Source organism: Hippocampus zosterae, chromosome 10, assembly GCF_025434085.1.
Source record: "Hippocampus zosterae strain Florida chromosome 10, ASM2543408v3, whole genome shotgun sequence".
NCBI lineage: Eukaryota > Metazoa > Chordata > Actinopteri > Syngnathiformes > Syngnathidae > Hippocampus > Hippocampus zosterae.
Window position 1 is genome coordinate 21,624,550 of NC_067460.1, and position 22,598 is coordinate 21,647,147.

At 44.9% G+C, this 22,598-nt stretch overlaps 1 protein-coding gene across 5 annotated transcripts in view; it reads left to right on the plus strand.

The window, feature by feature from the left end:
* Positions 1–952: 952 nt before the first annotated feature.
* The window catches only part of fli1 (Fli-1 proto-oncogene, ETS transcription factor), a 36,217-nt gene continuing 14,571 nt past the window's right edge, over positions 953–22,598 (plus strand). The window contains exons 1-5 of one of the 5 annotated variants that reach the window (XM_052078513.1): positions 953–1,064; positions 12,185–12,396; positions 13,556–13,710; positions 14,679–14,882; positions 22,297–22,365. In XM_052078513.1, coding sequence (XP_051934473.1) covers positions 1,026–1,064; positions 12,185–12,396; positions 13,556–13,710; positions 14,679–14,882; positions 22,297–22,365 — 679 coding nt within the window. In that variant the 5' untranslated portion in view covers positions 953–1,025. Of the gene's footprint in view, positions 1,065–4,788; positions 5,034–5,139; positions 5,403–12,184; positions 12,397–13,555; positions 13,711–14,678; positions 14,883–22,296; positions 22,366–22,598 lie in introns of those variants that run through there. The other 4 variants (XM_052078514.1, XM_052078515.1, XM_052078516.1 and 1 more) reach the window with 4 other exon arrangements.

The window sequence follows — 22,598 nt, forward strand, 5'->3', positions numbered from 1 at the left end:
ACACTAGAGGGGTCTCGGCCCACGGGCCCACGGGGCTGTCTCAGAGGAAGGTTCACGCCGTTATTCACCAGAGCTGCCCTTGCCTAATTGGGTGCAGATGCCCGGATCCATTGCGCCTTCTTCACTGCGGAGAAATTGGACGCATTTTTTTTGGGGGGGGGGGGGTTGCTTGATTATAAGTCGGGCTACAAAAATGTATTTAAAGCAGTGATTCCTAATCTACGGCCAAAGGGCAATACATGATCTGGCCGTGCAACTCTAAAAAAAAATAAAACTTGAAGGGACGATTAAAAAAAATAAAAATAAACTTTATATGCTTGGTCGCTCAGCCGTGCTTTCAACTGTCCCGCGGTCGCAAGCGTGAGACGAGGCGAATTTACCACACAGCAACACCTCATCAGATGGTGAAATTGGGCTTGTAAAAATGAGGAAACGTGCAGTGCCATTAACCACTGATCACTGTTCAAGCACCATAAATAGTCATTTTATTGGGGGGGGGGGGGCTTCATTTGACATTTTTAGTTTTATTTGCAAATAACCCATTGCATATTTTTGTGGCTTTTATAATTAATTACATGTTCATCAAACTAGCATACAGTATAAAGGATGCATGTGCCTCCCCTAACTGTTGCAAATTAAAAAAAAGGGGGGGGGGGCTCAAATGCACCGTCCTCCAAGTGCCCTTTCACCCCCAGACTTTGTAAGCTGCACTTATTAAAGTGAAAAGTGTTTCAATATGTGGTAAGCTTCAGGCACGGAGGGGGGAAGGGGGTCGGGATGCATGATGAGGCCCCGGGTCCTCTAACCCCCCCGCCTGCACGGGCCACCACAAATAATTCATCCATCTTGGTGACATTGGGAAAGAAAAAAAAAGAACAGGGGCAAAATAACGGCGCCGGGTTGTGTAACAAATCCCAGTGATTCAATCAATTCTTTTTCACCTTTTCAATATCAGGGTGCAACTGTTGGACACGCCGCAGCACCGTTGGGGGGGGGGGGGTCCCCCTTGTGTCAAGTTCCAAGTCATGTTCCAAACTGTCCCCGACACGTCGTCTTACGTCAAGGTGAGACAGCACCGCCTCTTTTGCCTCACTTTATTTTCGTTCTCCCCCCCCATGAATTCACGTGTTCAGCCACGTTGGAACGACAAAACAAAGAAATCATAAGAATGTAGAATTTAGTTGAGGGGGGAAATAATTATGCTCATTGCAAAATATTTGTGATTTGGACTACAATAATAAAAGATAAGGTCGGGGGTGTGTGGGGGGGTGTTCAAAAAATAATCTGTATGATATGGAGAGTTTCTCAGTCGACATCGTTTGCACCGTAGCCAATTAAAAGGAGCAATAATGCGCATTGAACATAAAACAAAAAAAAAACAAGAGCGCAAGTATTTTTCCATGCAAAACAACATCTTTCTCTTTTCACGCCGCCAAGGTTAAAAAAGAGGACTCTCAACAATTCCGGGTTTGTTGAGAATGAAATTAGAATGGCGGAATGTTTGGTGAGAAAATACGCTTTGAGAATGTGCCTCCCTCCCCCTTCTTCTTGAATGACCGTGGATGGAAACATCTTTTTTAAAATGATAATTGTTTTATTTGTGTGTGTTTTTTAAATGCAAACCGCACACACGTTTCACGCTAGATGCCAAGTTCACTTTTTTTTTGGGGGGGGGGGCGTGCACACTTACAGATTTTGCTCATAACGTGGCAGAACTATAAGACATCCGTGTCCACCCCGGCCGCCCACCCCCCCCCCCCCCCCGCCTTCCCCTCCTCCTTCAAAAAGACTCCACGGTCCAAGCATTTTGGTTTTGTTTGGTTAAGACCAGGCGAGACTGGAACTCTCCAATAAAAATAAATCTCAAATTAATTATGGCCCGGAGCGAGGGTGGGGGGGGGGGGGGGGGCAGACAGTTCGTGCACATACGTGCTGCCGACGCCACTTTTTGGTGGCCTTTTGGTATTTGGAATTCAGGCTGGAGTCTCATCAATCTTGGAGTGACGTTGAATGCAAAACGTTTTATTTTCATTTGGTGTCGATGTCTTATTAATTGTATTTTTTAATGTGTTTTTTTATTAAAACGAGAACATTCTATTTATTCAACGTATTATTATTATTTTATGGTCTATTCGTAAGGAGAAAACAAAATCAAGACCGATGTTAACATACGACATCCTTTTTTTTTTTATTTTTTGTTTTATTCGTTTTGGGTGCTTGTGGTGAAGAAAATACGAGAACGAATGTTTAATGGATTGTTTCTTCATACTTTTTAAATGTCATTCACATCATTTGCATTTGTCATGCACGATAAGATGCGAAATGGTCATTTTCAACTACAACATGGAACGTGACAAAGTATAACATATTTGTTTTGTTCTTTGTTGGATCAATGTTTATTTTTTTTTCAATGTTTTATTACATGTTTATTAACAGTATGTGCGGTTGTTCTAACATTTGTATTTTATTTTAATCATGATTATTCTCCTGTTCCATCCACCTCTTGTTTGGCCCTTCTGGGCTTCCATCCAGGGGTCCTCATCCACTTGCGCCCACAGCCCACTATTGACAGAGTGGTTGATTGTGAAAAACAACCACGTCCATCTGAGCTCAAGTCATGTTTTTTTTTTAATCCATTGGGGGAGTTCTTCACGGTTCTTACTAATTCGGAGCAAAAAAAAAAAAGCTGGGGACCCCTGTGTCCATGTAACCCCTCCCCAATTCTGACATCCAGGGCCCTTCCAGTGGAAGGCTCCGTGCATGCAGGAGCACCACTGCAATGTATGTCTGATGGTGTGTGTGCAGAAGAAGAACTGTCTGCTGGCTGACTCCTTACAACGTCGAGCCAGATGTTCTGTGGTTGACTGAGTAAACCAACTTGCATCTGTTTATTGGCCTTCCAAAATGTTTGTTACCACTGTATTCATTATGGTCTTGGGATAGGGCCCGGACCCCCCTGTCACCCTAATAGGCTTCATGGGGAGATCTAGAGAGGAAACTGGGTTTTGGGAAGATGTTATATCTTGTCTGACTGGTTAAATCCGTTTTTTTTTTTGTTTTTTGTTTTTTTTTGGTTGTCACTTTTATAAAGTGCACTTGTGTCATCCAGTGAGATCCAATACCGGAGCTGCATCTGCAATGCTTCATCGGTTAGTTTCATTTTCTTTAGTTATCATGACATTATCATTTGCATTCTTGTTTCCCAAAATATCTCATTCACTTCCTTTAATAATTGGCCAGCAAATACTCAGTCAGCAAATTAAAATTCCTTGTTCTAAAAATAGCTTCCGTACCAAATGATGTATTTTTGTGGTGGCGGCTACATCTTATTTAACGGTGTTTTTAATATCTTGACACACTCATGAACCTAAATAAGCTAACCAAAATATTCGAAACAGCTCACAGAATGATGCATTGTGGTTCCGATTCACGGCAAATACAACAATTAGCTTGGCGATCTGACCTTTATTGTCGTGATAAAAGCAAAACCTGCACGTGACCGCCCTAGGATTGTGCAGCTTGATCTCCCATGATTCAAACTAAATACGAGCAACATACAATTAAGGCGACTTTAAGAAAAGGGAGGTGGCATCAAACTGGCCAGAGAAGAGTTAAACAAGGTGTCTCCCTTAATTATACGAGTCTGAGCTGGCCTCAGGCAGGAGATGCCTTGACCCTTAGCAGGATCCAGATGTGGCGGTCCCAAGGGTGGGGCCCTCAGCCCCGCCAGACCCCCAAGAGGGGAGCAGACAGACCGGCCCTGCTGCCACTGGCGCGGCCTCAACTTTGAGCTGGCTGCAAAGAGCGTTCATCAACGAGCTGACATTGAATTTCACTGGAGAAATGTCTCCCAAAAAAAAAAAAAGTAGGATGAGTGTTTGAGAACCTACGGCATGTGGGCCATATGCGGTCCGCAAGAGGATTTGATCCGGCCCACCAAGCTTTCCTATACGCCACCTCGCCCCATTTGGAAAAATATAGCTAAGCATTCAATAGATGCACTAGCTTGAAAATATCAAACTAAAAGGGGCCGTCCAATTGGTGGGCGGGAGGGGGGGGCGGAACTTTTTTATGCAAAGAGCGAAGTTTGACGGGGAATACAGAAAGGATCAAATAGGTGTGGGTGGAAATTACCTTTTTTTTTTTTTTTAACCAAAGAACGACGCCAGACTTGTCAATGCATTTGAAAACAAAACCCGAATGATGACGGTTGTACTTCCTGCAGTGCCACACACGTGTAGAGCAGATTTTTTTTTTGGGGGGGGGTGTTGCAGGGTGTTGAATGCATGGATGTGATTTATGGCTTCTCTGGGAAGTCTTCACCTTGACGTGGAAGCTTGTAAGGCAAAGAAATATTGCAACAAGCACTCGGATTTGTCATCTTGGGCTGATTTAAAGTCCACTCACCTCTCCATCGTGCATGCTCACATTTGACTTTAAAACGGATCTTGCCAGATGTGATATGTTAAAAGATATGATGGAAGTAAATGTGCGCTACTATAACTGAACTCGGCCATTTATTATTATCATCAATAATATCACACTCCCACCACCTATGATATGTGGCATTTTTGTAATGAAAAAAAAACGGCACGTAAAAATATTCCACAGCGGGCCGCCATTGCCATCCTGTAAATATTCCCCAGTTAGAAAAAAAAAATAAAACAAAAAAACATAACAACGGAGTGAACACTCAATTGTTTTGCCTGCTTATCTCCACCGGACAGTATCCTGCCCTTTTTTTTTTTTTTTTTTTCCGAAGGCAGGGCTTTTGGGTGACACACCGCTTCCTTCTCTCAACCTTCCTTCGCAACAACAGCAGCAGCAGCAGCAAGCGAGCGAGCGACCAAGCGAGCGGCGGTGACTTCACTTCCCAAATTTAGGACGAAAGAAAAAAAAAAGAAGAAAAAAAAGTGTCTTTCTCTGCGCCACACAGACCGGGGGACTAGACTGGAATTAATTCAGGAGCGTGTCATGTTTGGGATACCGACGGAGTCCACTGAAAGTTGCCCAAAATGGACGGAACTATTAAGGTAAGGGTGGAGAGTGGGGTGTAGATCGCGGGGACCGCTTTTTTCTCCCAAAGTTGCACCTCCTTTTTTTTTCTTTTTTTTGGTGTGCGTGAACTGGGACCTCTCCAGCGAGGACCTTTTTCTCTCGCTGTTCCTTTCAAACCATCCCCCTTCGACTGCTTCGTTTTTTTTTAAATCATATTTTTTTTTCCGAGCGATGTGAGGATGTCGTGCGTCGACGCTTGAGTCGCACGTTGGATTTCTGAGGAGCGAGCGCGCAAATTACGCACATCTGGAGCGGCCCTATTTTACCCCGCAACACATTTTCTGTGGCGGGGAGGGGGAGGGGGGGGGGGGAGAGACAAAAAGTTGCATTTTCATGTTGGTAAGGTAAATGCCTTCTCCTTGACTTCAAGCTTGTTCTTAAATGTGACCGGCGAGGCAGTGTGAGTGGATTGGAGGCTCCACGCCGGAGTGGAGCTGCGCAATCAGCATCTCCGGTGACGGGTTCAAACGGAGCCTGTCATTGGTGGCGATAACGTGATGGTTCGGTGATCTCGTCGGCACCCCCCTTGTTATTAGTCGTAGAACATATATTAGTATTTTCGTAGGAGGGGGTTGTTGTGTGTCGTTTAAGGAAATCTGTTATTTGGCAACTTGCAAGCTTGCAACACTTTAAAACCACACTTCACAAAGTGTTCTCGTTGTCAAGAGTTACACAACCCGCGTTACTCTTACGGAGTGGTTACAAAGTTGTTAATAACTAGTTAGTTAATGCGTTATAATAACAAAAGTCTCACAAGTGTGGCGGCAACTTGAACCACTTAGACAATGCATGATGGGGAAATAAAAAGGGGATACATAAATCTTAAAAGTAGGCTATTTAGCATAATTATTAGCATATTACGGTTGCCCTCATTGGAAAGTGGTATTTGGTGAAATTGGTAGTCACAAGCAGTGCTGGGCTGAATTAACATTGGCTACTGCAACCCCCCCCCCCCCTTCCTCATTTTGCCTTCTAGACAGTCACATTCCAGATGGCTGCAGATGCTTCCAGATGTTTGAATGGCAAGTCTCTCTCTTGGCTGACTTCCTAACAAGTGTCAGCCCCCAAAAAATGCACCCAAAATCGAGCACACCTCATGAAAAGTGCTGTTGTGTTTTGGGAGACATTTTAAGTAGGAGGTTTGTGGCAGTTGGGTGTGGTGGTGGTGAAGGTGGTGTGTGTGTGTGTGTGTGCGTTTTGAAGGAGTGTTAACGTTTGCCGTACCACCAAAAAAAAAAAAAATGCTACGCATGAAGGCCGTACGCGTGTGATTATTTTGTATGGTAGATGGATTGGGTGCAAGACGCATTGAGATGTTTGTCGTCAAAACCCAAGAATGAAGAATAGGCTCGTACTTGAAATGTGGGTGTGAATGGCTGGGCTGACCTGTGCACTCTTAAAGAAAGAACACTCTCTTGAGCCATGAGAGTTTCCTGTTCTACACAATCTTTTCCTGACAGGTTTCCTTTTCCGACTTAAACAAAAGACAGGAATGGAGCCCTTTCCTCCTTCTCCTCCGCAACGCCCTCCTGGGTGGACGTCCGTTGTGTTGTGTGTGCCGAAGAGACACACGTGTGGGACTACAGGTGGAGAACGTGTTGTGATGCACTGAGATGGCTGATGTAAACAAAAACAAGGCAGTGGCTCCAGGCAGGTGTTTGACTCACGTGAGGCATTGTGTGCGTCCTTTAAGATGGGACCTCTAAAGTTGTACTAAAAAAAAAAACAAAAAACAAAACAAAAAAAAACAACCCAAAAAAAACCCGGTGTAAGGATGAAAGACTAAGTCAAGTAAAACATGTATAAATAAAATCAAATTATATGTCCTATGCACCCCCAGTGGTCAAAACATGGCTTTCTGGTTAATAAAAAAATGCATATGAATATTAATAAAATACCAAAACTCACTCGCTTTTATCCATCTCAGGGGCGGCCATTTTGCCACCTGCTGTCGACTGAAAATGACATCACAGTTCCGCAGGGCTCAGGTAATGAACAATCATGGCTCACCTGTTTTCTGAGTTTGGTCGTGTAATGTTGGTAAGCTGTGCCATGATTGTTCTGTGAAACGGTGGTTCCATTTTGTGGCTGCGTAATATGTTATGGCTACAGAAACAATAAATTCCAAATAATTCGAAAAGTTTTGCAAAATATGGGATTTTTTGGTCAGGAGCTGTCAGATGCTCAGGGCATTGTAAGGATTGTCATGGTACGGCAGCAAGGAGTTATCCTGCCACAACTCTCGCCTCTTCTTGTGCACAGACGTGTTGATCATCTGGGCCACATTGAAGGGAAAACCTCCTAGTCTGGATTTGGAATATATCTTTTGGGACACACCAGTTCTACAATTTTCCTGAGGCACCTTATATCATAACCGTGGAACCAAAAATGGAATTTGGATATAAAATGAGGGAAAGCCAATTTTCCAATCCTGTACGACATTGATGAAGTGATAAATAAGTCCAAATGCTGAGTGCGTCCTCATAGTAAAGTACAATGGAGCATCCTAAGTCATACATTTTGGATGTCTCTAGTTGCCAAAAAACTTCCTAGCGCAGTCATGGAGTTTTGAAAGACTTCAGCTCATGAAATTTCTTGGCTTTTTTGGGGGAGAATATTAGTGTTGACGAGTGGCTACTTGCCGAGTCCTTGGTTGGCTTTCACACAACACATTCAAGACAAGTGAGGAGCCCTGGAACAAGGCGCGTACCTCCTTCTGTCATTGTCAAGAGTAAATTTATAGTCATAGCTTACTGTATGTTGTTGGCACTGGAAAAGGTCATTTGGAGTTGAAGTTTTTTTTTATGTTGTATGTTTGAAAAGTTTTAAAGCATTGTACAGCACTTGAATTTTTATATATGAAAAGTGCTATATAAATAAATTTAATTGATTGTTAGGTACACAGTAAGTCGATACACTAGTGCAGCTTGGGGCAAGAAATTGTCTGCTGTGCCACTTTTGCTTACAGGGAATGAAATAGTGTACAGTGGTACCTCCACTTACGAATGTCTCTTCATACAAAATTATCAAAGTTACGAAACGCCGAAACAGGAAAATATTGTCTCTAATCAGTAGCGGGCCATGCATTTCAACCTTAGGCCTTCAGTGACGTCACATACATTAACACAATACAGTATAGGCTCTTTGTCATTTTATTTCGTTGCCATTAATTTAATACTAACGACATAAAATGACGAAGAAATGTAAAATAAAATTCATTTACTCACCAATGTAGTGCCTGTTCACTGAGCTGCACATCGACACGAGTGTCCCCAAACGTTTTTAAACACACCATAGTTTGTAAGTGGACAGCCGTGTTCTGATGTTTCCTTGCTGCCTTGGTAAAAAAACTTAAATGGGTAAATCCAGTGTGGCTCCAAACACCAAATCGGTCTGTTGCAAGCAATAGGCATTCCCAGCAGTACAATTTGTTTCTCAGAGGCTGTGAGCCACGGGTACCGTTCATAATTGCTCGTCTGAAAATGACAGACAAACCCTTTTCCTTGCTGGGACAGGCTAGCTAGCTAGCGCAGGAGTTGGGCGACCGCTTCGCACAATATCCAGCTTTTTGTAGAAGGTCCGTCTTGAAAATTGTGTGGAAAGTAGTCCAGCAACCAGATCAATGTCTTCTTCTTCGGCCGTTTTGGGTTAAAATGCAGCGATAGCTTCCTCAAGCAGGCGCTAATTCAATCACCGAACGCGCACGTCCAGTCTCGATGTAAGGCATAGGTGTCAAACTCAGGTCCTGGAGTGCCGCTGTCCTGTATTTTCTCCAAGTCTCCCTGTTGCAACACACCTGCTGCTGTTGCTGCTTCAGAGCTGGCTGATGAGCTGATCATCTGAATCAGGTGTGTTGCAGGCGGGAGAGCTGGAAAACAGGCAGGACCGTTGCCCTACAGGCCCGGAGCTGGACATGTCTGATTTACAGCGCATAGGGGCCTGCTCTGTTTAATCTGAAGGCCCCGAGCAAATTTAATGTACCTGGCAACACAAGCTATCATTTTAAATAACATTGAAAGCCACTCGACTAAGTGGAAATAATATGACGTAAAGAATACAGAGAATAATTCTGTTTACATATTTATGAAAATAAAATAACATGAATTAAATTTATGTCATTGTATGAATGTTTAGGCCAGCAGAGAAGGCCTTGCTGGCCCTGAGGGTCCGCCACTGCCTCTAATTGTGAAAGAAATGTCAAGATACGAAAGGTAAAAAAGACAGTATAGGCTGCTTGTGGCAGCTCCAAGTTACCTGAACGCAACATGCTTAGAGCTGCTCTTCCATTGACTATTACTTAGCATTTTCCTGGCTCCCATTGGCTAAGAGCTACCGTATGTGTCTATGTGTGTACAGTTGTAGATAGATAATTGGATAGGTCTGTGCTGTGTCCTCGTCATTCGTCCCTCGGGCCATGAGGCGTTCCAATGGTTTGACTTAAATGTGAATCACCCAGAAAAGTGTTCACCAGTCGAGCGATCGCTCACTATGCTGATGTTTGCCTAGGACATTTTCAAAGGGTTGTTAAAAGTTGTAAATGAAATTGAATGGGGATGCGTTTCACAAGTGAATCGTTTTGTTGTCCAAACCAAGTAGAAGTCTGACGCGTCCGTTCGTTGTGCTTGTTGTACAGGAAAGAGAAAACACTGCAGATTTCTCCTCAGCTCCTATTTTTAAACTCCCTTCTCTACCATCTTGATGGGCACACACCACTTGCCAATCATGGTTTCCACTTGACAGGCTGATATGTCACTCGGAATGTAACTTGCAACAGTCACAATCGTCGCGGGTGTCCTTATCGGGCTGTAACGAGACGTTCCATCGCGTCTTGGCGTTTTATCGGTGGCACACTAGCTGCTGTGTGCTGCTTAGATAGCAAATAATACTGCCAGGAATCAGACTATATGATGGATCAACTGATTTCATCCCTGGAAAATCTAATTCTGGGAGGGAGGTTGAACGTTCTCAAGAGGTTTAGCTTTTATGCAACCTTTTACGTCTATATTCTCCTCCCAAATGTGCTTTTTCTTCTTGATTTCTGGCACATAACCGAGGCTACCGACAGAGAGCTTTGTCTAGCACAAGTTGGATATCATATTAAGTGTACTGTATTACTTGAAGGGGATTTTGTATGAATAATTGCATCAGTTGTTGCAGATCCATAGAATATGACTTCATTTCTGACATTTATGCGTGGGCCATCTAAAAGTGTGTCTTCAGTCGGGTGGAGAGTGTCGGACTGGAGAATCTCTGGCATCGCGGTGACGTTGGAAATAGTGATCAGTCTTGTCATTTTTCTCCCCCCTTTTTTTCCACAAACATACGTGGCATTTCAGAATGATTTAAATTCCATCCTTTGAGGATTAGACACATCTCCGTCTAAGTCGTGCCATCAGATCCTATCAGATCCAGATGTGATTCAAATCCCGACTCAAAAGCATCCACACGTCATGAGAATGCCTCATATTCAGACTTATGAGTATTTCTCCCTGCGCTTTTGGCGGCTGGAAGGGCAATGGCTCACCAAAAACGATTGTCACGGAGCATTTTTAACAAAACTCCAACCGTGACATGTCTGGAATTTTGACTTTTCCAGCATTTTAAACAAATCGAACACTTCCCAGGCATATGAAGAGGAGCCCGGTGAAACTGCACGATAAGTTGTCCGGTCAAGAGTGGCTTTTGTTTTCTTTAATAAACTTACATTGCTTGCATTGCTGAGCCACGGCAGTTAGGTCAGTGTTGCAGTGACCCACCCACTGCTTCTGTTGAGTCTTCAGACAGAAGACAAACAATACATTTCCATGGATGAAACAATCTTTCACCATAGAAATCGTTGCGGAGAACCGAAGACGTGTAAGCAGAGCGGCATTTGTTTGCACCCTAACTGCACTTTGAGCATGATTGAAGTCAAACTCACGTCAACAGGAAGCAACAGTAGCTACAGGGGCTGTTTAGCCAAACTACTTAGGATGCCATACTGTGATATGACCCATAACTACACCTAATTAGTGCTCACAAAGCTCCCCTGGAGAGTAAATATTTGACATCACAAGTTTCAATGTCGTTTAAAAAGTGGATTCTGATGTTCGCTTTGAAGCAATTCTTATCACTGTCATCGCCTGTCAACGTCCTGCCATTCTTAAAGGAAGAGTTCAACATGTTGGAGACTTCATTTGCTCTCTTGGCCCGCAGAGTGTTGAGAAGATTGATGTCATTCTCATGTGTTGGCAGGAAACGTTGGAGGTGAACATCTGCCAGCCAGCCCACCCAAAACTCACACACTTCCTCGCTCTGGCTTGTTCTTGTTTTTGTTGATACATTCGCACAACGATAGCTGCATGGTGATCATTTCATACCGTTCCGAAATTAGCCCAGCACGAAACTTGTTGCAAAGTCCAAATGTACGACACAAAAAGTAGATCTACGGTTACAAAAAGAATATTCTGTACAACTAGTCACTTTTTAGTTGACAAAAGTGGAAGTGCCTGTCCGTCGATTTGTTAGCCACGAGACTACAAATCGGGTTCATCTGATGACGCAGAACTTGACAATCGCATCACAATCGCATGTCAGTGGATCCTTCATTTGTTCAATGAGATTCTCCCAAATGAATGCAATAATTCTCCTAAAATATCAAACACAATCCTTTAATCCTCAGTTCAGAATTCATAACAATACCAGATACAAACAAAAGCCAAACATGTATCCCAGATGAATTAACGTTTGGAGTTGTACTGAACAGAAATACGAATAAGCAGAGCGCAATTGTGTGGGAGGCGGGGTGTTGGGTTACCAAAATTAGAGGGCCAAGAGGTCTAAAATAGTCCCCGCAAATCAGTTTTGTATTTTTTACATAACGCCTGCTATTTATTGTGTTCGCATGTCAAAACGACTGCCGCGGATGTCGTCACCGAAACACCAAAAATCGGCTCGAAGGGCCCGACGCTGAGCCCTTCACTTTGTATGCTTCATGCTATTCAGGGTGCGAGAGCGGATTTTACAGCCAGAGCTTTGGTTCGAATCCTCAATCATTCACCAGCTACTCATCCCTAACCCTTGAAAAACACACTGTTGAGTTACGATTCTGATGTACAGGCCACGTGATTGTTGCTTCGCTTTACAGGAGGCGCTATCAGTGGTGAGTGAAGACCAGTCCTTATTTGAGCCGCCGTACGCTGCTGCTGCCCCCCTCCCCAAGACAGACATGACTGCATCTGGCGCGCAGGACTATGGCCAGACTCACAAAATCAACCCATTACCCCCACCGCAGGAGTGGCTCAACCAGCCGGTGCGGGTCAACGTCAAGCGAGAATATGAGCATATGAACGGATCGCGGTAAGAAGCAGAAGTGTGTGTGTGTGTGTTCGATGTATGTTGATAATATTGTTTTGAAGATATGTTTTAAAAAAAATAATTACTGCAGGACGCATCTATTTGGGCTGTGATGCTTAGTTGTTTGAAGCACTCTCCTTGACATTGATTGAACCTGTGCTTATATTTGTCATATGAGCCCAAGGTACAGCACCAAACCAAAATTTCTCAAAAAGGTTCGACATAATTCTGAAATAATGACGATCAACTTCATAATAATAATAATAATGATGATCTTACCCTTTGCTTGTGGCAAAAGTGCACAGGTGACTTGGTCCTTTTGCTATCAAGAGGAAAAGTCTTTCTTGGATCCGCCTGGTACTAGAAGTCACCAGTATAAATCCAAGTCAATCAATAATTTCCCATGGCATATCTGAGACTCTTTGATGTTTCAGAGCATAAAATTTTGGACACACTGATTCCTACTGCATAGAGCATGTCTATGTTGTTGTTCCAGGAAATGTTTTTGTGCAGTAGCACTTGCGTGACACAATTTCACGGCTTGGCAAATGAAAGCGATTCCGATTTTGAAATCGGCAACGCTCATGCTGACATTTATTTGAGAGGAGGTCTTTGATCGACAAGAAGCTGTATGTTACTCAAAAAACAATGCAATGGTCAAATTCCTTGGTTTTTTTTTCAAAGTAACCCAAATTTATTCATGATTACAGCACGTCATTGTTTGTCGACGTGTCCCACAAACATTCTCATCCAACAGAATAGCAAAAAAACAAAAACAAAACAAAACAAAAAAACAACAACAACAAACAAAAAAATGGTAATGCAGTATTTCCAAGTTGCAAGATTTTCCACGAGCAAGGGGCATAAACAAAATCCTGATGACTCAAACACATGGTGGACATGTTGCACTAAAAATGCAAGATTGAACCTATACAATCACAAGTTTGTGTAAGGATTTGTCATTGCACCCCCCCCACGCCCTCCAAAAAAATCCTCAAATTGATATTTGTTTAGGACATTTCTCACCCACTATTATTTACAAACCCAGCCAATTCCCTTGACAATCGTCTTGCTTTAACTAACACAGTCCATCTTTTTATCCAAACAACCGTTTCACAAGACGTCCTAATATTTTTTTGGCCATACACTTGTGTGTGCTTAGCAGGGAGTCTCCAGTGGACTGCAGCGTGGGTAAATGTAATAAGGTGGTGGGGAATAACGAGACGTCTCAGATGAACTATGGAAACTACATGGATGAGAAAATTGCGCCTCCCCCTAACATGACCACCAATGAACGGAGAGTCATTGTGCCGGCTGGTGAGTACTCGAAACATAACTATGTCGCAAAATGTGCTGTGTCAAGTTGTGTGTGTATGTGTGTGTGTATTTCATATACAGAAGCAATACAGAATTCATATTTTCTTCTATAGTCCTTCTCTTTTGAAACAGCTTCACCCAGGCAGCCCTATTTTCATTTAGCTGGGTGCCAATATTTCATCTCTCCCACAAGAGTGCGGCTGAGTGTTTGCGAGTCGAAATATCTCTCGGTCTGCCAGAGTTATATTTCTCCAACAGCTATGGTTTCACCAAGTTAATCATTAAAAAATGTGAAAACGGCACAACTTGTGGAGCTACAAGTGCAGTTTCAGCCCTGTAATTTCGAAGAAAGGGTACCTTGCCAGGATTATTCATTTGAGCCACAAAGATGGGAAAGGGGGTTATATTTTTCCTGAAAGCAATCACGGCAAATTGATTTTATTAAAAAAAAAGGGGGGGGGGGGTAGGGGGAATGTAATTTGGGTCCCCGGTGAATTGTCACAGGTTGATTTAAAACGGATGCAGACAGACACTCCTTCAACACGGAGGCTGCACCTTGACTGCTAGCAGTCTGGGTTCCACGTTGTCTAAGCAGTATATCCAACAGAAACTGAGCTTTGTTGAGTAAGTCTCTCCAGATGTAAGTCCAGGTAAAAAATGTTGAACAATGACAGAAAGGGATTTGAAAATGAAGACTCCCCTGTGAAAGTCGATTTACCCGAAACATTATCCGACGCTGATGAATCCTCCTGTGGTCGAAGGAGGACAAAGAATTATTTATATCTAATAACGGAGCCGTGCCTGCCGCTGATAAATCATTCCGTTTTCAACGTGTTCATTTTTTTTTTTTTTTATGGCGCGACTTGCTAAACGCTCAACTCCCTCCTCGTCCTCCTCCAAGTCCAGATGTAAGTTCAAATATGAATGCGCAGGCAATAAACGACAACTTTGGTTCCTTCCTCCGGCAGATCCTTCCTTGTGGTCCCAGGACCACGTGCGCCAGTGGCTGGAGTGGGCCATCAAGGAGTACGGCCTGTTGGAGATTGACACGTCCTTGTTTCAAAACACGGACGGCAAAGAGTTGTGCAAGATGAGCAAGGACGACTTCCTCCGGCTCACCACCATGTACAATGCCGAAGTTCTTCTCTCTCATCTCAATTACCTCAGGGAAAGTAAGTGTGTTCTCCCAAAATGGTCACGTTGTTGCAAACGGGCATTTGATAGTGATGAGTTATTTATCCAGAGTCGGCCGCCCGGTAGTCCAGTGGTTAGCACGTCGGCTTCACAGTGCAGAGGTACCGGGTTCGATTCCAGCTCCGGCCTCCCTGTGTGGAGTTTGCATGTTCTCCCCGGGCCTGCGTGGGGTTTCTCCGGGTGCTCCGGTTTCCTCCCACATTCCAAAAACATGCATGGCAGGCTGATTGGACGCTCTAAATTGTCCCTAGGTGTGAGTGTGGGCGTGGATGGTTGTTCGTCTCTGTGTGCCCTGTGATTGGCTGGCAACTGATTCAGGGTATCCCCCGCCTACTGCCCAAAGATGGCTGGGATAGGCTCCAGCACCCCCCGCGACCCTAGTGAGGATCAAGCGGTTCGGAAAATGAATGGATGGATTTATCCAGAGTCACCAAAAAAAAAAAAAAAAGACGGGGCTGTGAATCCAATCCGACGGGTGATACCGTCGTTTTTTTGGAAAAGAGTAGGTACTTTCCAGCAAATCTGGAAAGAGGTTGTTTGGGTGACATTTGATGAATGATATTCATTTAGCGAAAATGAAGCCGCTGACGAGAAAGAATAAATTCAGTGATTTGCCGTCCTGATCACTGGTGATTGTTTCCAAGCTCGCAGTTTAACCGTGACACCGTGTCCATAGCCTTGGCTCCGTTGGTCAGCCGGGAAACTTTCCACACGACAATGTCTCAGAGGTCCTTAGCAGTGTTCCTCCCTAGTCGAGATATCCATCAAGTACATGTCTCGTTCCACTTCGCTGTGCTATAAAGCACATGGACTTTTTGCAAGACGTCCAGGTGCATCGCCTCGGGAAGCAGGCTAGACTGGTGTGTCCAGGCAACTAAATTCAAGCTTATTACCTTTGAAGAGGCTCTAGATGGAATCCGGCTTCATATGTTTCAGCTGGGAACCCAAAGCAATTTGCCGGGGCAGTATGCAAATGCCTTTGAAATATAAAATGCACCATCTGGCGGGGGTCAAGATTTCGGAATGCAGCGGCTCGATGATCTCGGCGATTATCACAGAAACCTGTTGGAGCTATCATTGGATACTTTGCATCGTAAGCTAGAGAACAGCGAGGGTTTGCTTTCACTGCCGCGGAATATCAAGCAACCGCACCCGGGCGGAGTGATTGATGTCTCCACTCGACTTAACTTTACTCCCAAAACGTTGTGATGGGCCTCAACGTGATGTAATGGGAACTGTACTTTGTGGGTGTCAACAGTTTTTTCCCCGTTCACGTTGTCAGGGCAGAGAGGGATACTTGTCATGAGTATAACGGCCTCATTGTGCAACGCCGCACCGGCTGGATCTGTCTGGCCGCCACGAGGCACTGCCGTTTTCATTATGGCCACCGGCCGCATGACTTAGCGACGGCTTACGCGCTGTACCGTGACTTTACCCGGTGCTGCCCCCTCTTTTGATTTCGACCTCGTGCGCTGCGGAATCCTCTCCGCTTGCCCGTTGAAATTGCTTTGGATCCGTTCCCGACAAACAAAAGCAACGCTCCCTTCCCATCCGTGGGCTGACGTGCTTCAGAGCAGCTGTCTGGGAAATTATTGACACCGCAACCCTAAGGGCAAGACTAAGTACGTTAGTACCAAATGTCTGAGAGAGACGGAGTGGGAAGGTGGAGGGTTGAGGCAGACCCTGCAGGGACAATGATTTGGTAACTAAATCCATTCGCTCTTCTCCTTCTGCACAATCATCGTCGAAAGTAAACCTGTCCAGATAATAGACTTCTGGCTCCGCTCATGAGTGTTGGAGGGAGGCCGAGCATCTCAAGTGAAATGATGAAGGGGGTGGCTGAGCCAAGCCATGCGAGTACGAGTGATTTTAAGTCACGTGACCGACGCCAATACAACTTCCCCTTCATCCATTATCCCCGACTCCCAAACCAGTAAATCGTCGAAAGGGGCACTGCAATCATTCCATAGACATCTGCGTGCATCATGCGTGAGTCTGTTTATTGAACCTCTGATTAACATTCCACACAGTCATTAAGGTCTGAATTTACACTCCGGCGCAGGGCTGGGAGACACTTCCCCACCCTGCGGCCGGAGTGCGGCCAAACGTAGCCTCCGTGTCCCATGCAGATACATCTGTTAGGGAGGGGGGTAGCTAGGCAGCCTCCTCAGCCGGGGTGCTCTGCACCTCACACCTGTTGCCTATTTGCTCGTTTGGACTGGTACAAATTGACCCACAGACCATTTCCTCGGTGCGAGTTGGTGCCGTCACCACGCCAGTGGACTGTGTTACCATCTCCTGCAGCTTCTCGTTCCTTGTGTGGACATTCCCTTGTGGACTCCTCACTTGTATTCTTTGGCGTTCGACTCAGCATGACTTAGATTTGTTCTTGATTTTACTGTCTGGTGCTTTCTACCGCCTTTGTTACCGATTTGTCTTACTGTTTATTGTGCTTGTTAAATCGCTCCATGTACAGCACTTTGTATGCAGCGATGGCTGTTTGAAAGTGCTCCAGAAATACTGTTGACTTGACTTGACTTGACTCCTCGTGCTTCCCCCTGAATGACTCTTCAATAAACTACGCCAAGTGTTAGCTTCAACGATACCTGCCTGTCGTCGTGCTATTGAGGCTAACAACATCATTCAGGTTGCCACACCGGTGCCTCTGCCAGCACAATGAGAACACGTGTCTGGCCAACCAGCTGCTTGTCGTAACAAGGGTAGTTGCCAGTGCAACATTTTGGCTTGATTCTTGGTCACTTAGCTAGATTTTCCCCCAAAAAAATTATAAATGATGGCTGTCCGCAACTCAATGTGCTTTCAATTTGGGGTGCAATTGGAGAATTTGTTCAAATTAGTCTGTCGCGGAAGGACCGCGGACTGTTTGCTTTATCGCACCCACGTAGGTCGGTTTGATACCACATGTGCAGGGAACCGAGCACTCGCCGGGGATAAAAGCCAGGTTAAGAGAGACTGCAGAAATTACAGCTGTACCAAAACACAAAATGCGAGTGTTGGAGTTTCGCTTCAATATTTCGGGGGGGGAAAATTCATGGAAACAGTCCAAGCTGGTCATGAGTGTGCACCGTTGGAACACAGCAACGGTTCTGTTTCTCCGCTGTCGCTGTTTCTTTTGTATCTGGCTAGATTGCAGTCCAAATGGAAAAGCGCAAGTAAAAAAAAAAAATACGAGCGATAAGTCTGGGCTTCTGCACCGCACTGTTGCTGAGTGGGGGACATTCTCTAACCCTCAATCGTTTATACAGACCATAAACATCTGGCCTTAAAGGCTGAGTCGGGAAAATGTTTCTCTCTCTCTCTCTTTCTACCCTCACAACATTTTTATTGAGCTCCTTACGCATTAGTTCCTTCTATTGGCAGGTTATCATCGGTGCGCAGGGGCTAGCTGGCCCTGTACTGTTAGCCGTCTGCTGCTCGCAGCCAAACAGAGTTACTCTGCAGCTGCTCACTTTAACGTGGGACTTCAGACACTCGGCGCAACAAGAATTTATATCGCTTGGAAATAAGTGGACATGCAGATGGCTCCTGCCAGATAGGAATGCTGATATCGGACAATTGGATAATCAGTTGGAAAGACATTATGACGAGCGACTGTTTTACAAGTAGGCCTCACTGCCTTTTCTCTGAGCCTGCATCCATCCATCCTTTTCCGATAATGTTTATCCCGTGCCGGGTTCTGAATTCAATTCCAGATGGCTTCATGCTTCTTTTTATTTGGTAAGGCAACCTTTACCATTTGCGGTTCCGAAGACTTCAAAATCATGTAGTCGTGACAAAAGATAATATATTTTGGTGCGACTGTATAGTGATGCAGCAGACTGCATTTCACTCAAATTAAAATGGTGGAATAAAATTTTTGATGAAATATTTATTTGGTTCTCAAGATGGAGATGATTTCTCAACTTACACTTTACAGTACATTTATGCTTGTGCTGCAGCTAGAAGCAATCCATCCATCCATCCATTTTCTGTTCCGCCTTATTCTTACAAAGGTTACAGAGGCGTGCTGGATCCTATCCCAGCTGTCTTCAGGCAGTAGGTGGGGGACACCCTGAACCGATTGCCAGCCAATCGCAGGGCACACAGAAACGAACAACCAGCCACGCTGACACTCACACCTAGGGACAATTTAGAGTGTCCAATCAGTCCATCGTGCATGTTTTCGGAATGTGTGAGGAAACCGGACAACCCGGAGAAAACCCACGCACTGTGAGGTCGACGCGCTAACCACTGGATCATCCAGCCACCGCGGCTAGAAGCAAACTTCAACATGTAAACAAAGAAGAGGAGATATGGCGGCAATTACAGTATAATGAGTTCCAATATGTGAACCGAATTGAAGGTTAATAGCAGCCAATATACCAAAAAATGGATCCTAGAAAGGTGCAATTAAAACCAAATCAAGAATCCATCCGTCAATTTTCATTGCCGCTGATCCTGTTCAAGGTTGCGGGGTGATGGATCCTATCTCAGCTAACTTTGGGGTGAAACAAAGGACTACATACACTGTCTTGTGGTCGGCAGTCTTTCGCAAGGCAAGAAGGTTCTTCGCCATCCATGACTTCAAAGCAAACTACATTCACAACGATAGAACTCAATAAATGCTCAACTGAAAGGCCGATTTTGGTACAGTTCATACACTGGAAGTCATAATGTTGTGTCGGTCTACGTTGGCCTTTGTGTAGAGGTAGCGACAATCCAGGAAAAGCGGTGCGATTGTTATACAGGTACTTCTACAAAAGCCTGATGGTACAGCTTTAATTTTCAGAAGCTACAGGTACTTCTACAAAAGCCTGATGGTACAGCTTTAATTTTCAGAAGCTAATGTTTTGGTGTTTTGCTGGCCAAAATGTGCTGTATTCTCTCACCAAAATACAGGCAAGCTACTCTTTCCAATACAGTGGAACCACCAAAACATGACCATTTTGCCAACATTTTTTCAGCCAGACTTGGCTTTCAATGACACCAAATTTGGCTGTCGTGAATTAGGCTCAAACGAGACTCCTAGCTTTGCTTGTACGGAAATTAGGATCGCGGGAATGACCTGTACAACTCGTACAAATGTTGAAACGATGACAAAAGTTGAATTTGATGTCCATTGTTTCCGATGGGGAAAATGTGATTTCAAACCAGAACAAATGGGAACTTGAACCGGGCAAAACAATATTCATAATATAGTATTACATTCTTTTGACAGTATCCTTATTGTCCCCTTTTAATCGCCCACTACTCTTAATCGAGTTACTCGGAACCCTGGTTTGTTGACAAAGTCTATGCCGCATGTTTAGGTGATGACATCCTGTGGTTCCACAGAATAAACAACCTGGGTTGACGGAGGTCCGTCGAGATGCTCAAGATCCGAAATCTGTTCGTGTTCGTCTCTACCTCACTGGAGGAACGTCTTTTTTGTAGCATCGGTTATATTACGTAATCTGGAACAAGAAAGATGGAGTTTTAGTTTTAGTTTTTTTTTCTCGTGGGCCACTGAGATTAGTAAGACGTGTTTGTTTTCGAAGGGAGGAAGAGGGCGTCCAAATAAATATGCAGCATAGTCAAAATTCCCTGTCATTTGCCTCTCTCGCTCTCACCCCTCCTTGCTCTCCCTCTCCAGCATTACAACAATCCCGGATTTCTCTGCGGGATGGTTTTTGAGGTTTTCTCAGCAATGCTGCCTGTTTGCCTGTCTGGGTCAGCCCACATCTGTGGCGCACAGCAGGAAAAGGGTTAAACGGCCCCCTTTGCTTCTCTCCTCGGCCGCCCCCCCCCCCCATTTTGTCTTCATCTTTTCCCTTCGACACTTTCCCCCCTGATTCCAAACTTGTTTTGGTGGCTCGCTTGCTTCCAGCGTGCCTGCACTCAGCATGAGGAATTATTTTTGTATGAGGAGCTGCGTTTGATTGCTGTGCAGGGACCCTGCCTCATACAATGGTTCCCCTGTTCTGAGGCCCCAGGTCTCTAAACGAGACCCAGAGCCTTGGGGGGGGGGGGGGGGGTGCAGTGGAATAGGTAGAACCAGGAGGGGTGGGGTGTTGGGAGGCTAGCCTACATTTGTGGAGCACCCCTCGCCCCCTTTAGCTCTACCCCCTAAAATAACAGAGCGCGGTCCTCGTTGACTACTCCATCCCCCTCACCAGTCACAGACGCAGAGGATCTGCATCAAATCATACACAAACTTTTCTCCACCGTGATTCATTTTTGTCCAATTCAGAAAAAAGAAAACTTTCCTCCCGACTCAGCAGCTGTCTGTGCGCTAAATCTTAACACGGTCTACGTAGTAGTAGCGCTGGTGTTTTCTCTGCGCATTTTTTTGGGGGGGGTCTGTTTTTCCACTCGCTGATTTATGCCTGGGGCAGCTAAAATTAAGAGAGCATTTTGGTGCCGCCCAGGGTGCCTGTGTAAGCGCAGGAATGCAGCGCCGGGTTCTGCTACATAAGGTGAAATGACTAGGCACCCGTTATTATTCAGGGCTCGACTTTGCAATTAAAACGCCGACTGACTTTTATAGTTAGCTAAACATTTTAGGTCCATTGACTGCGTTGCCCTTTGCTGCATTTGACGGGAGTTTGTTCAATGCTTCGCTCTTATGGTATAAAAATTCCACTGAGTTCGGTGATGATGCCCAAAATGGGACCTCGGTTCAGAAAATTTGATGAGCAGCCCGAATGTCAATGGAATTTCTACTGCCACCTGCTGGTGGCAGTAGACGCTTTATCAGTGAGCGGCCCGGTGAGGCCAGTGGTCAGCGTGTCAAGCTCGCGGTGCAGAGGTACCGGGTTCAATTTCAGCCCCCCGCCCCGTATGGAGTTTGTATGTTCTCTCTGGGCGCACGTGGGTTTTCTCCGGGTACTCCGGTTTACTCCCACATTCCAAAAACATGCATGGCAGGCTGATTGAACACTCTAAATTGTCCCTCGGTGTGAGTATGAGCTGGCAATCGGTCCAAGGTGTCGTCCGCCTACTGCCCGAAGACGGCTGGAACAGGCTCCAGCATCCAATGCGACTCTTGTGAGGATAAGCGGATCGCAAAATGGGTCGATGGGTCGATTTTTATCAGTCCTCAAAGTGCCATACAAAATGTGTGAAAATGCACGCTGCAAAGCTCAAAATAATATTTTTTTTGTAACCAGTTATGAGCATTTATAGGTTCCTCTAGCAGTTCCTCTGTGGTTTTATTTGCTTTTCGAATTGATTGATGCATATTGAATCATGTCCTGCAAATAGTGGCTTCCCTTGGTTTACGCCGTAAACTTTATGGCGTCTTCTTCAATCGAATGTAAATTGGAATATAAATGTAACGCAAATAATTGGACCTTCACGGTTGTAATCCATTTTTTGGTTTTATAATGCCATTCGTATGTGATCTCCTTGCAGGTAGCTCATCATCATCCTACAGTACACCATCACACACAGACGCATCCCCACGTCTGGCTGCCAAAGAAGGTAGGCGCACTTCTTGTTATTGTTTCGGTTTGGAATTCGTGTTTCTATTCATACGTGGCAAAACACGTGCGAGCTACAAAGAGATGGAAGAGGAAAAGTAGGCGAATAAAGGGGGAAGTGGAAAGCAGCAAATTGCTCGCGGGAGTCCAAGGCAGTTTCCCCCGTTTGCTTTTCAGGCGGCAGGTGTAGCTTTTGTGTGGGAGACGAGCCACGTTGGAGAGAATAGGAGCACA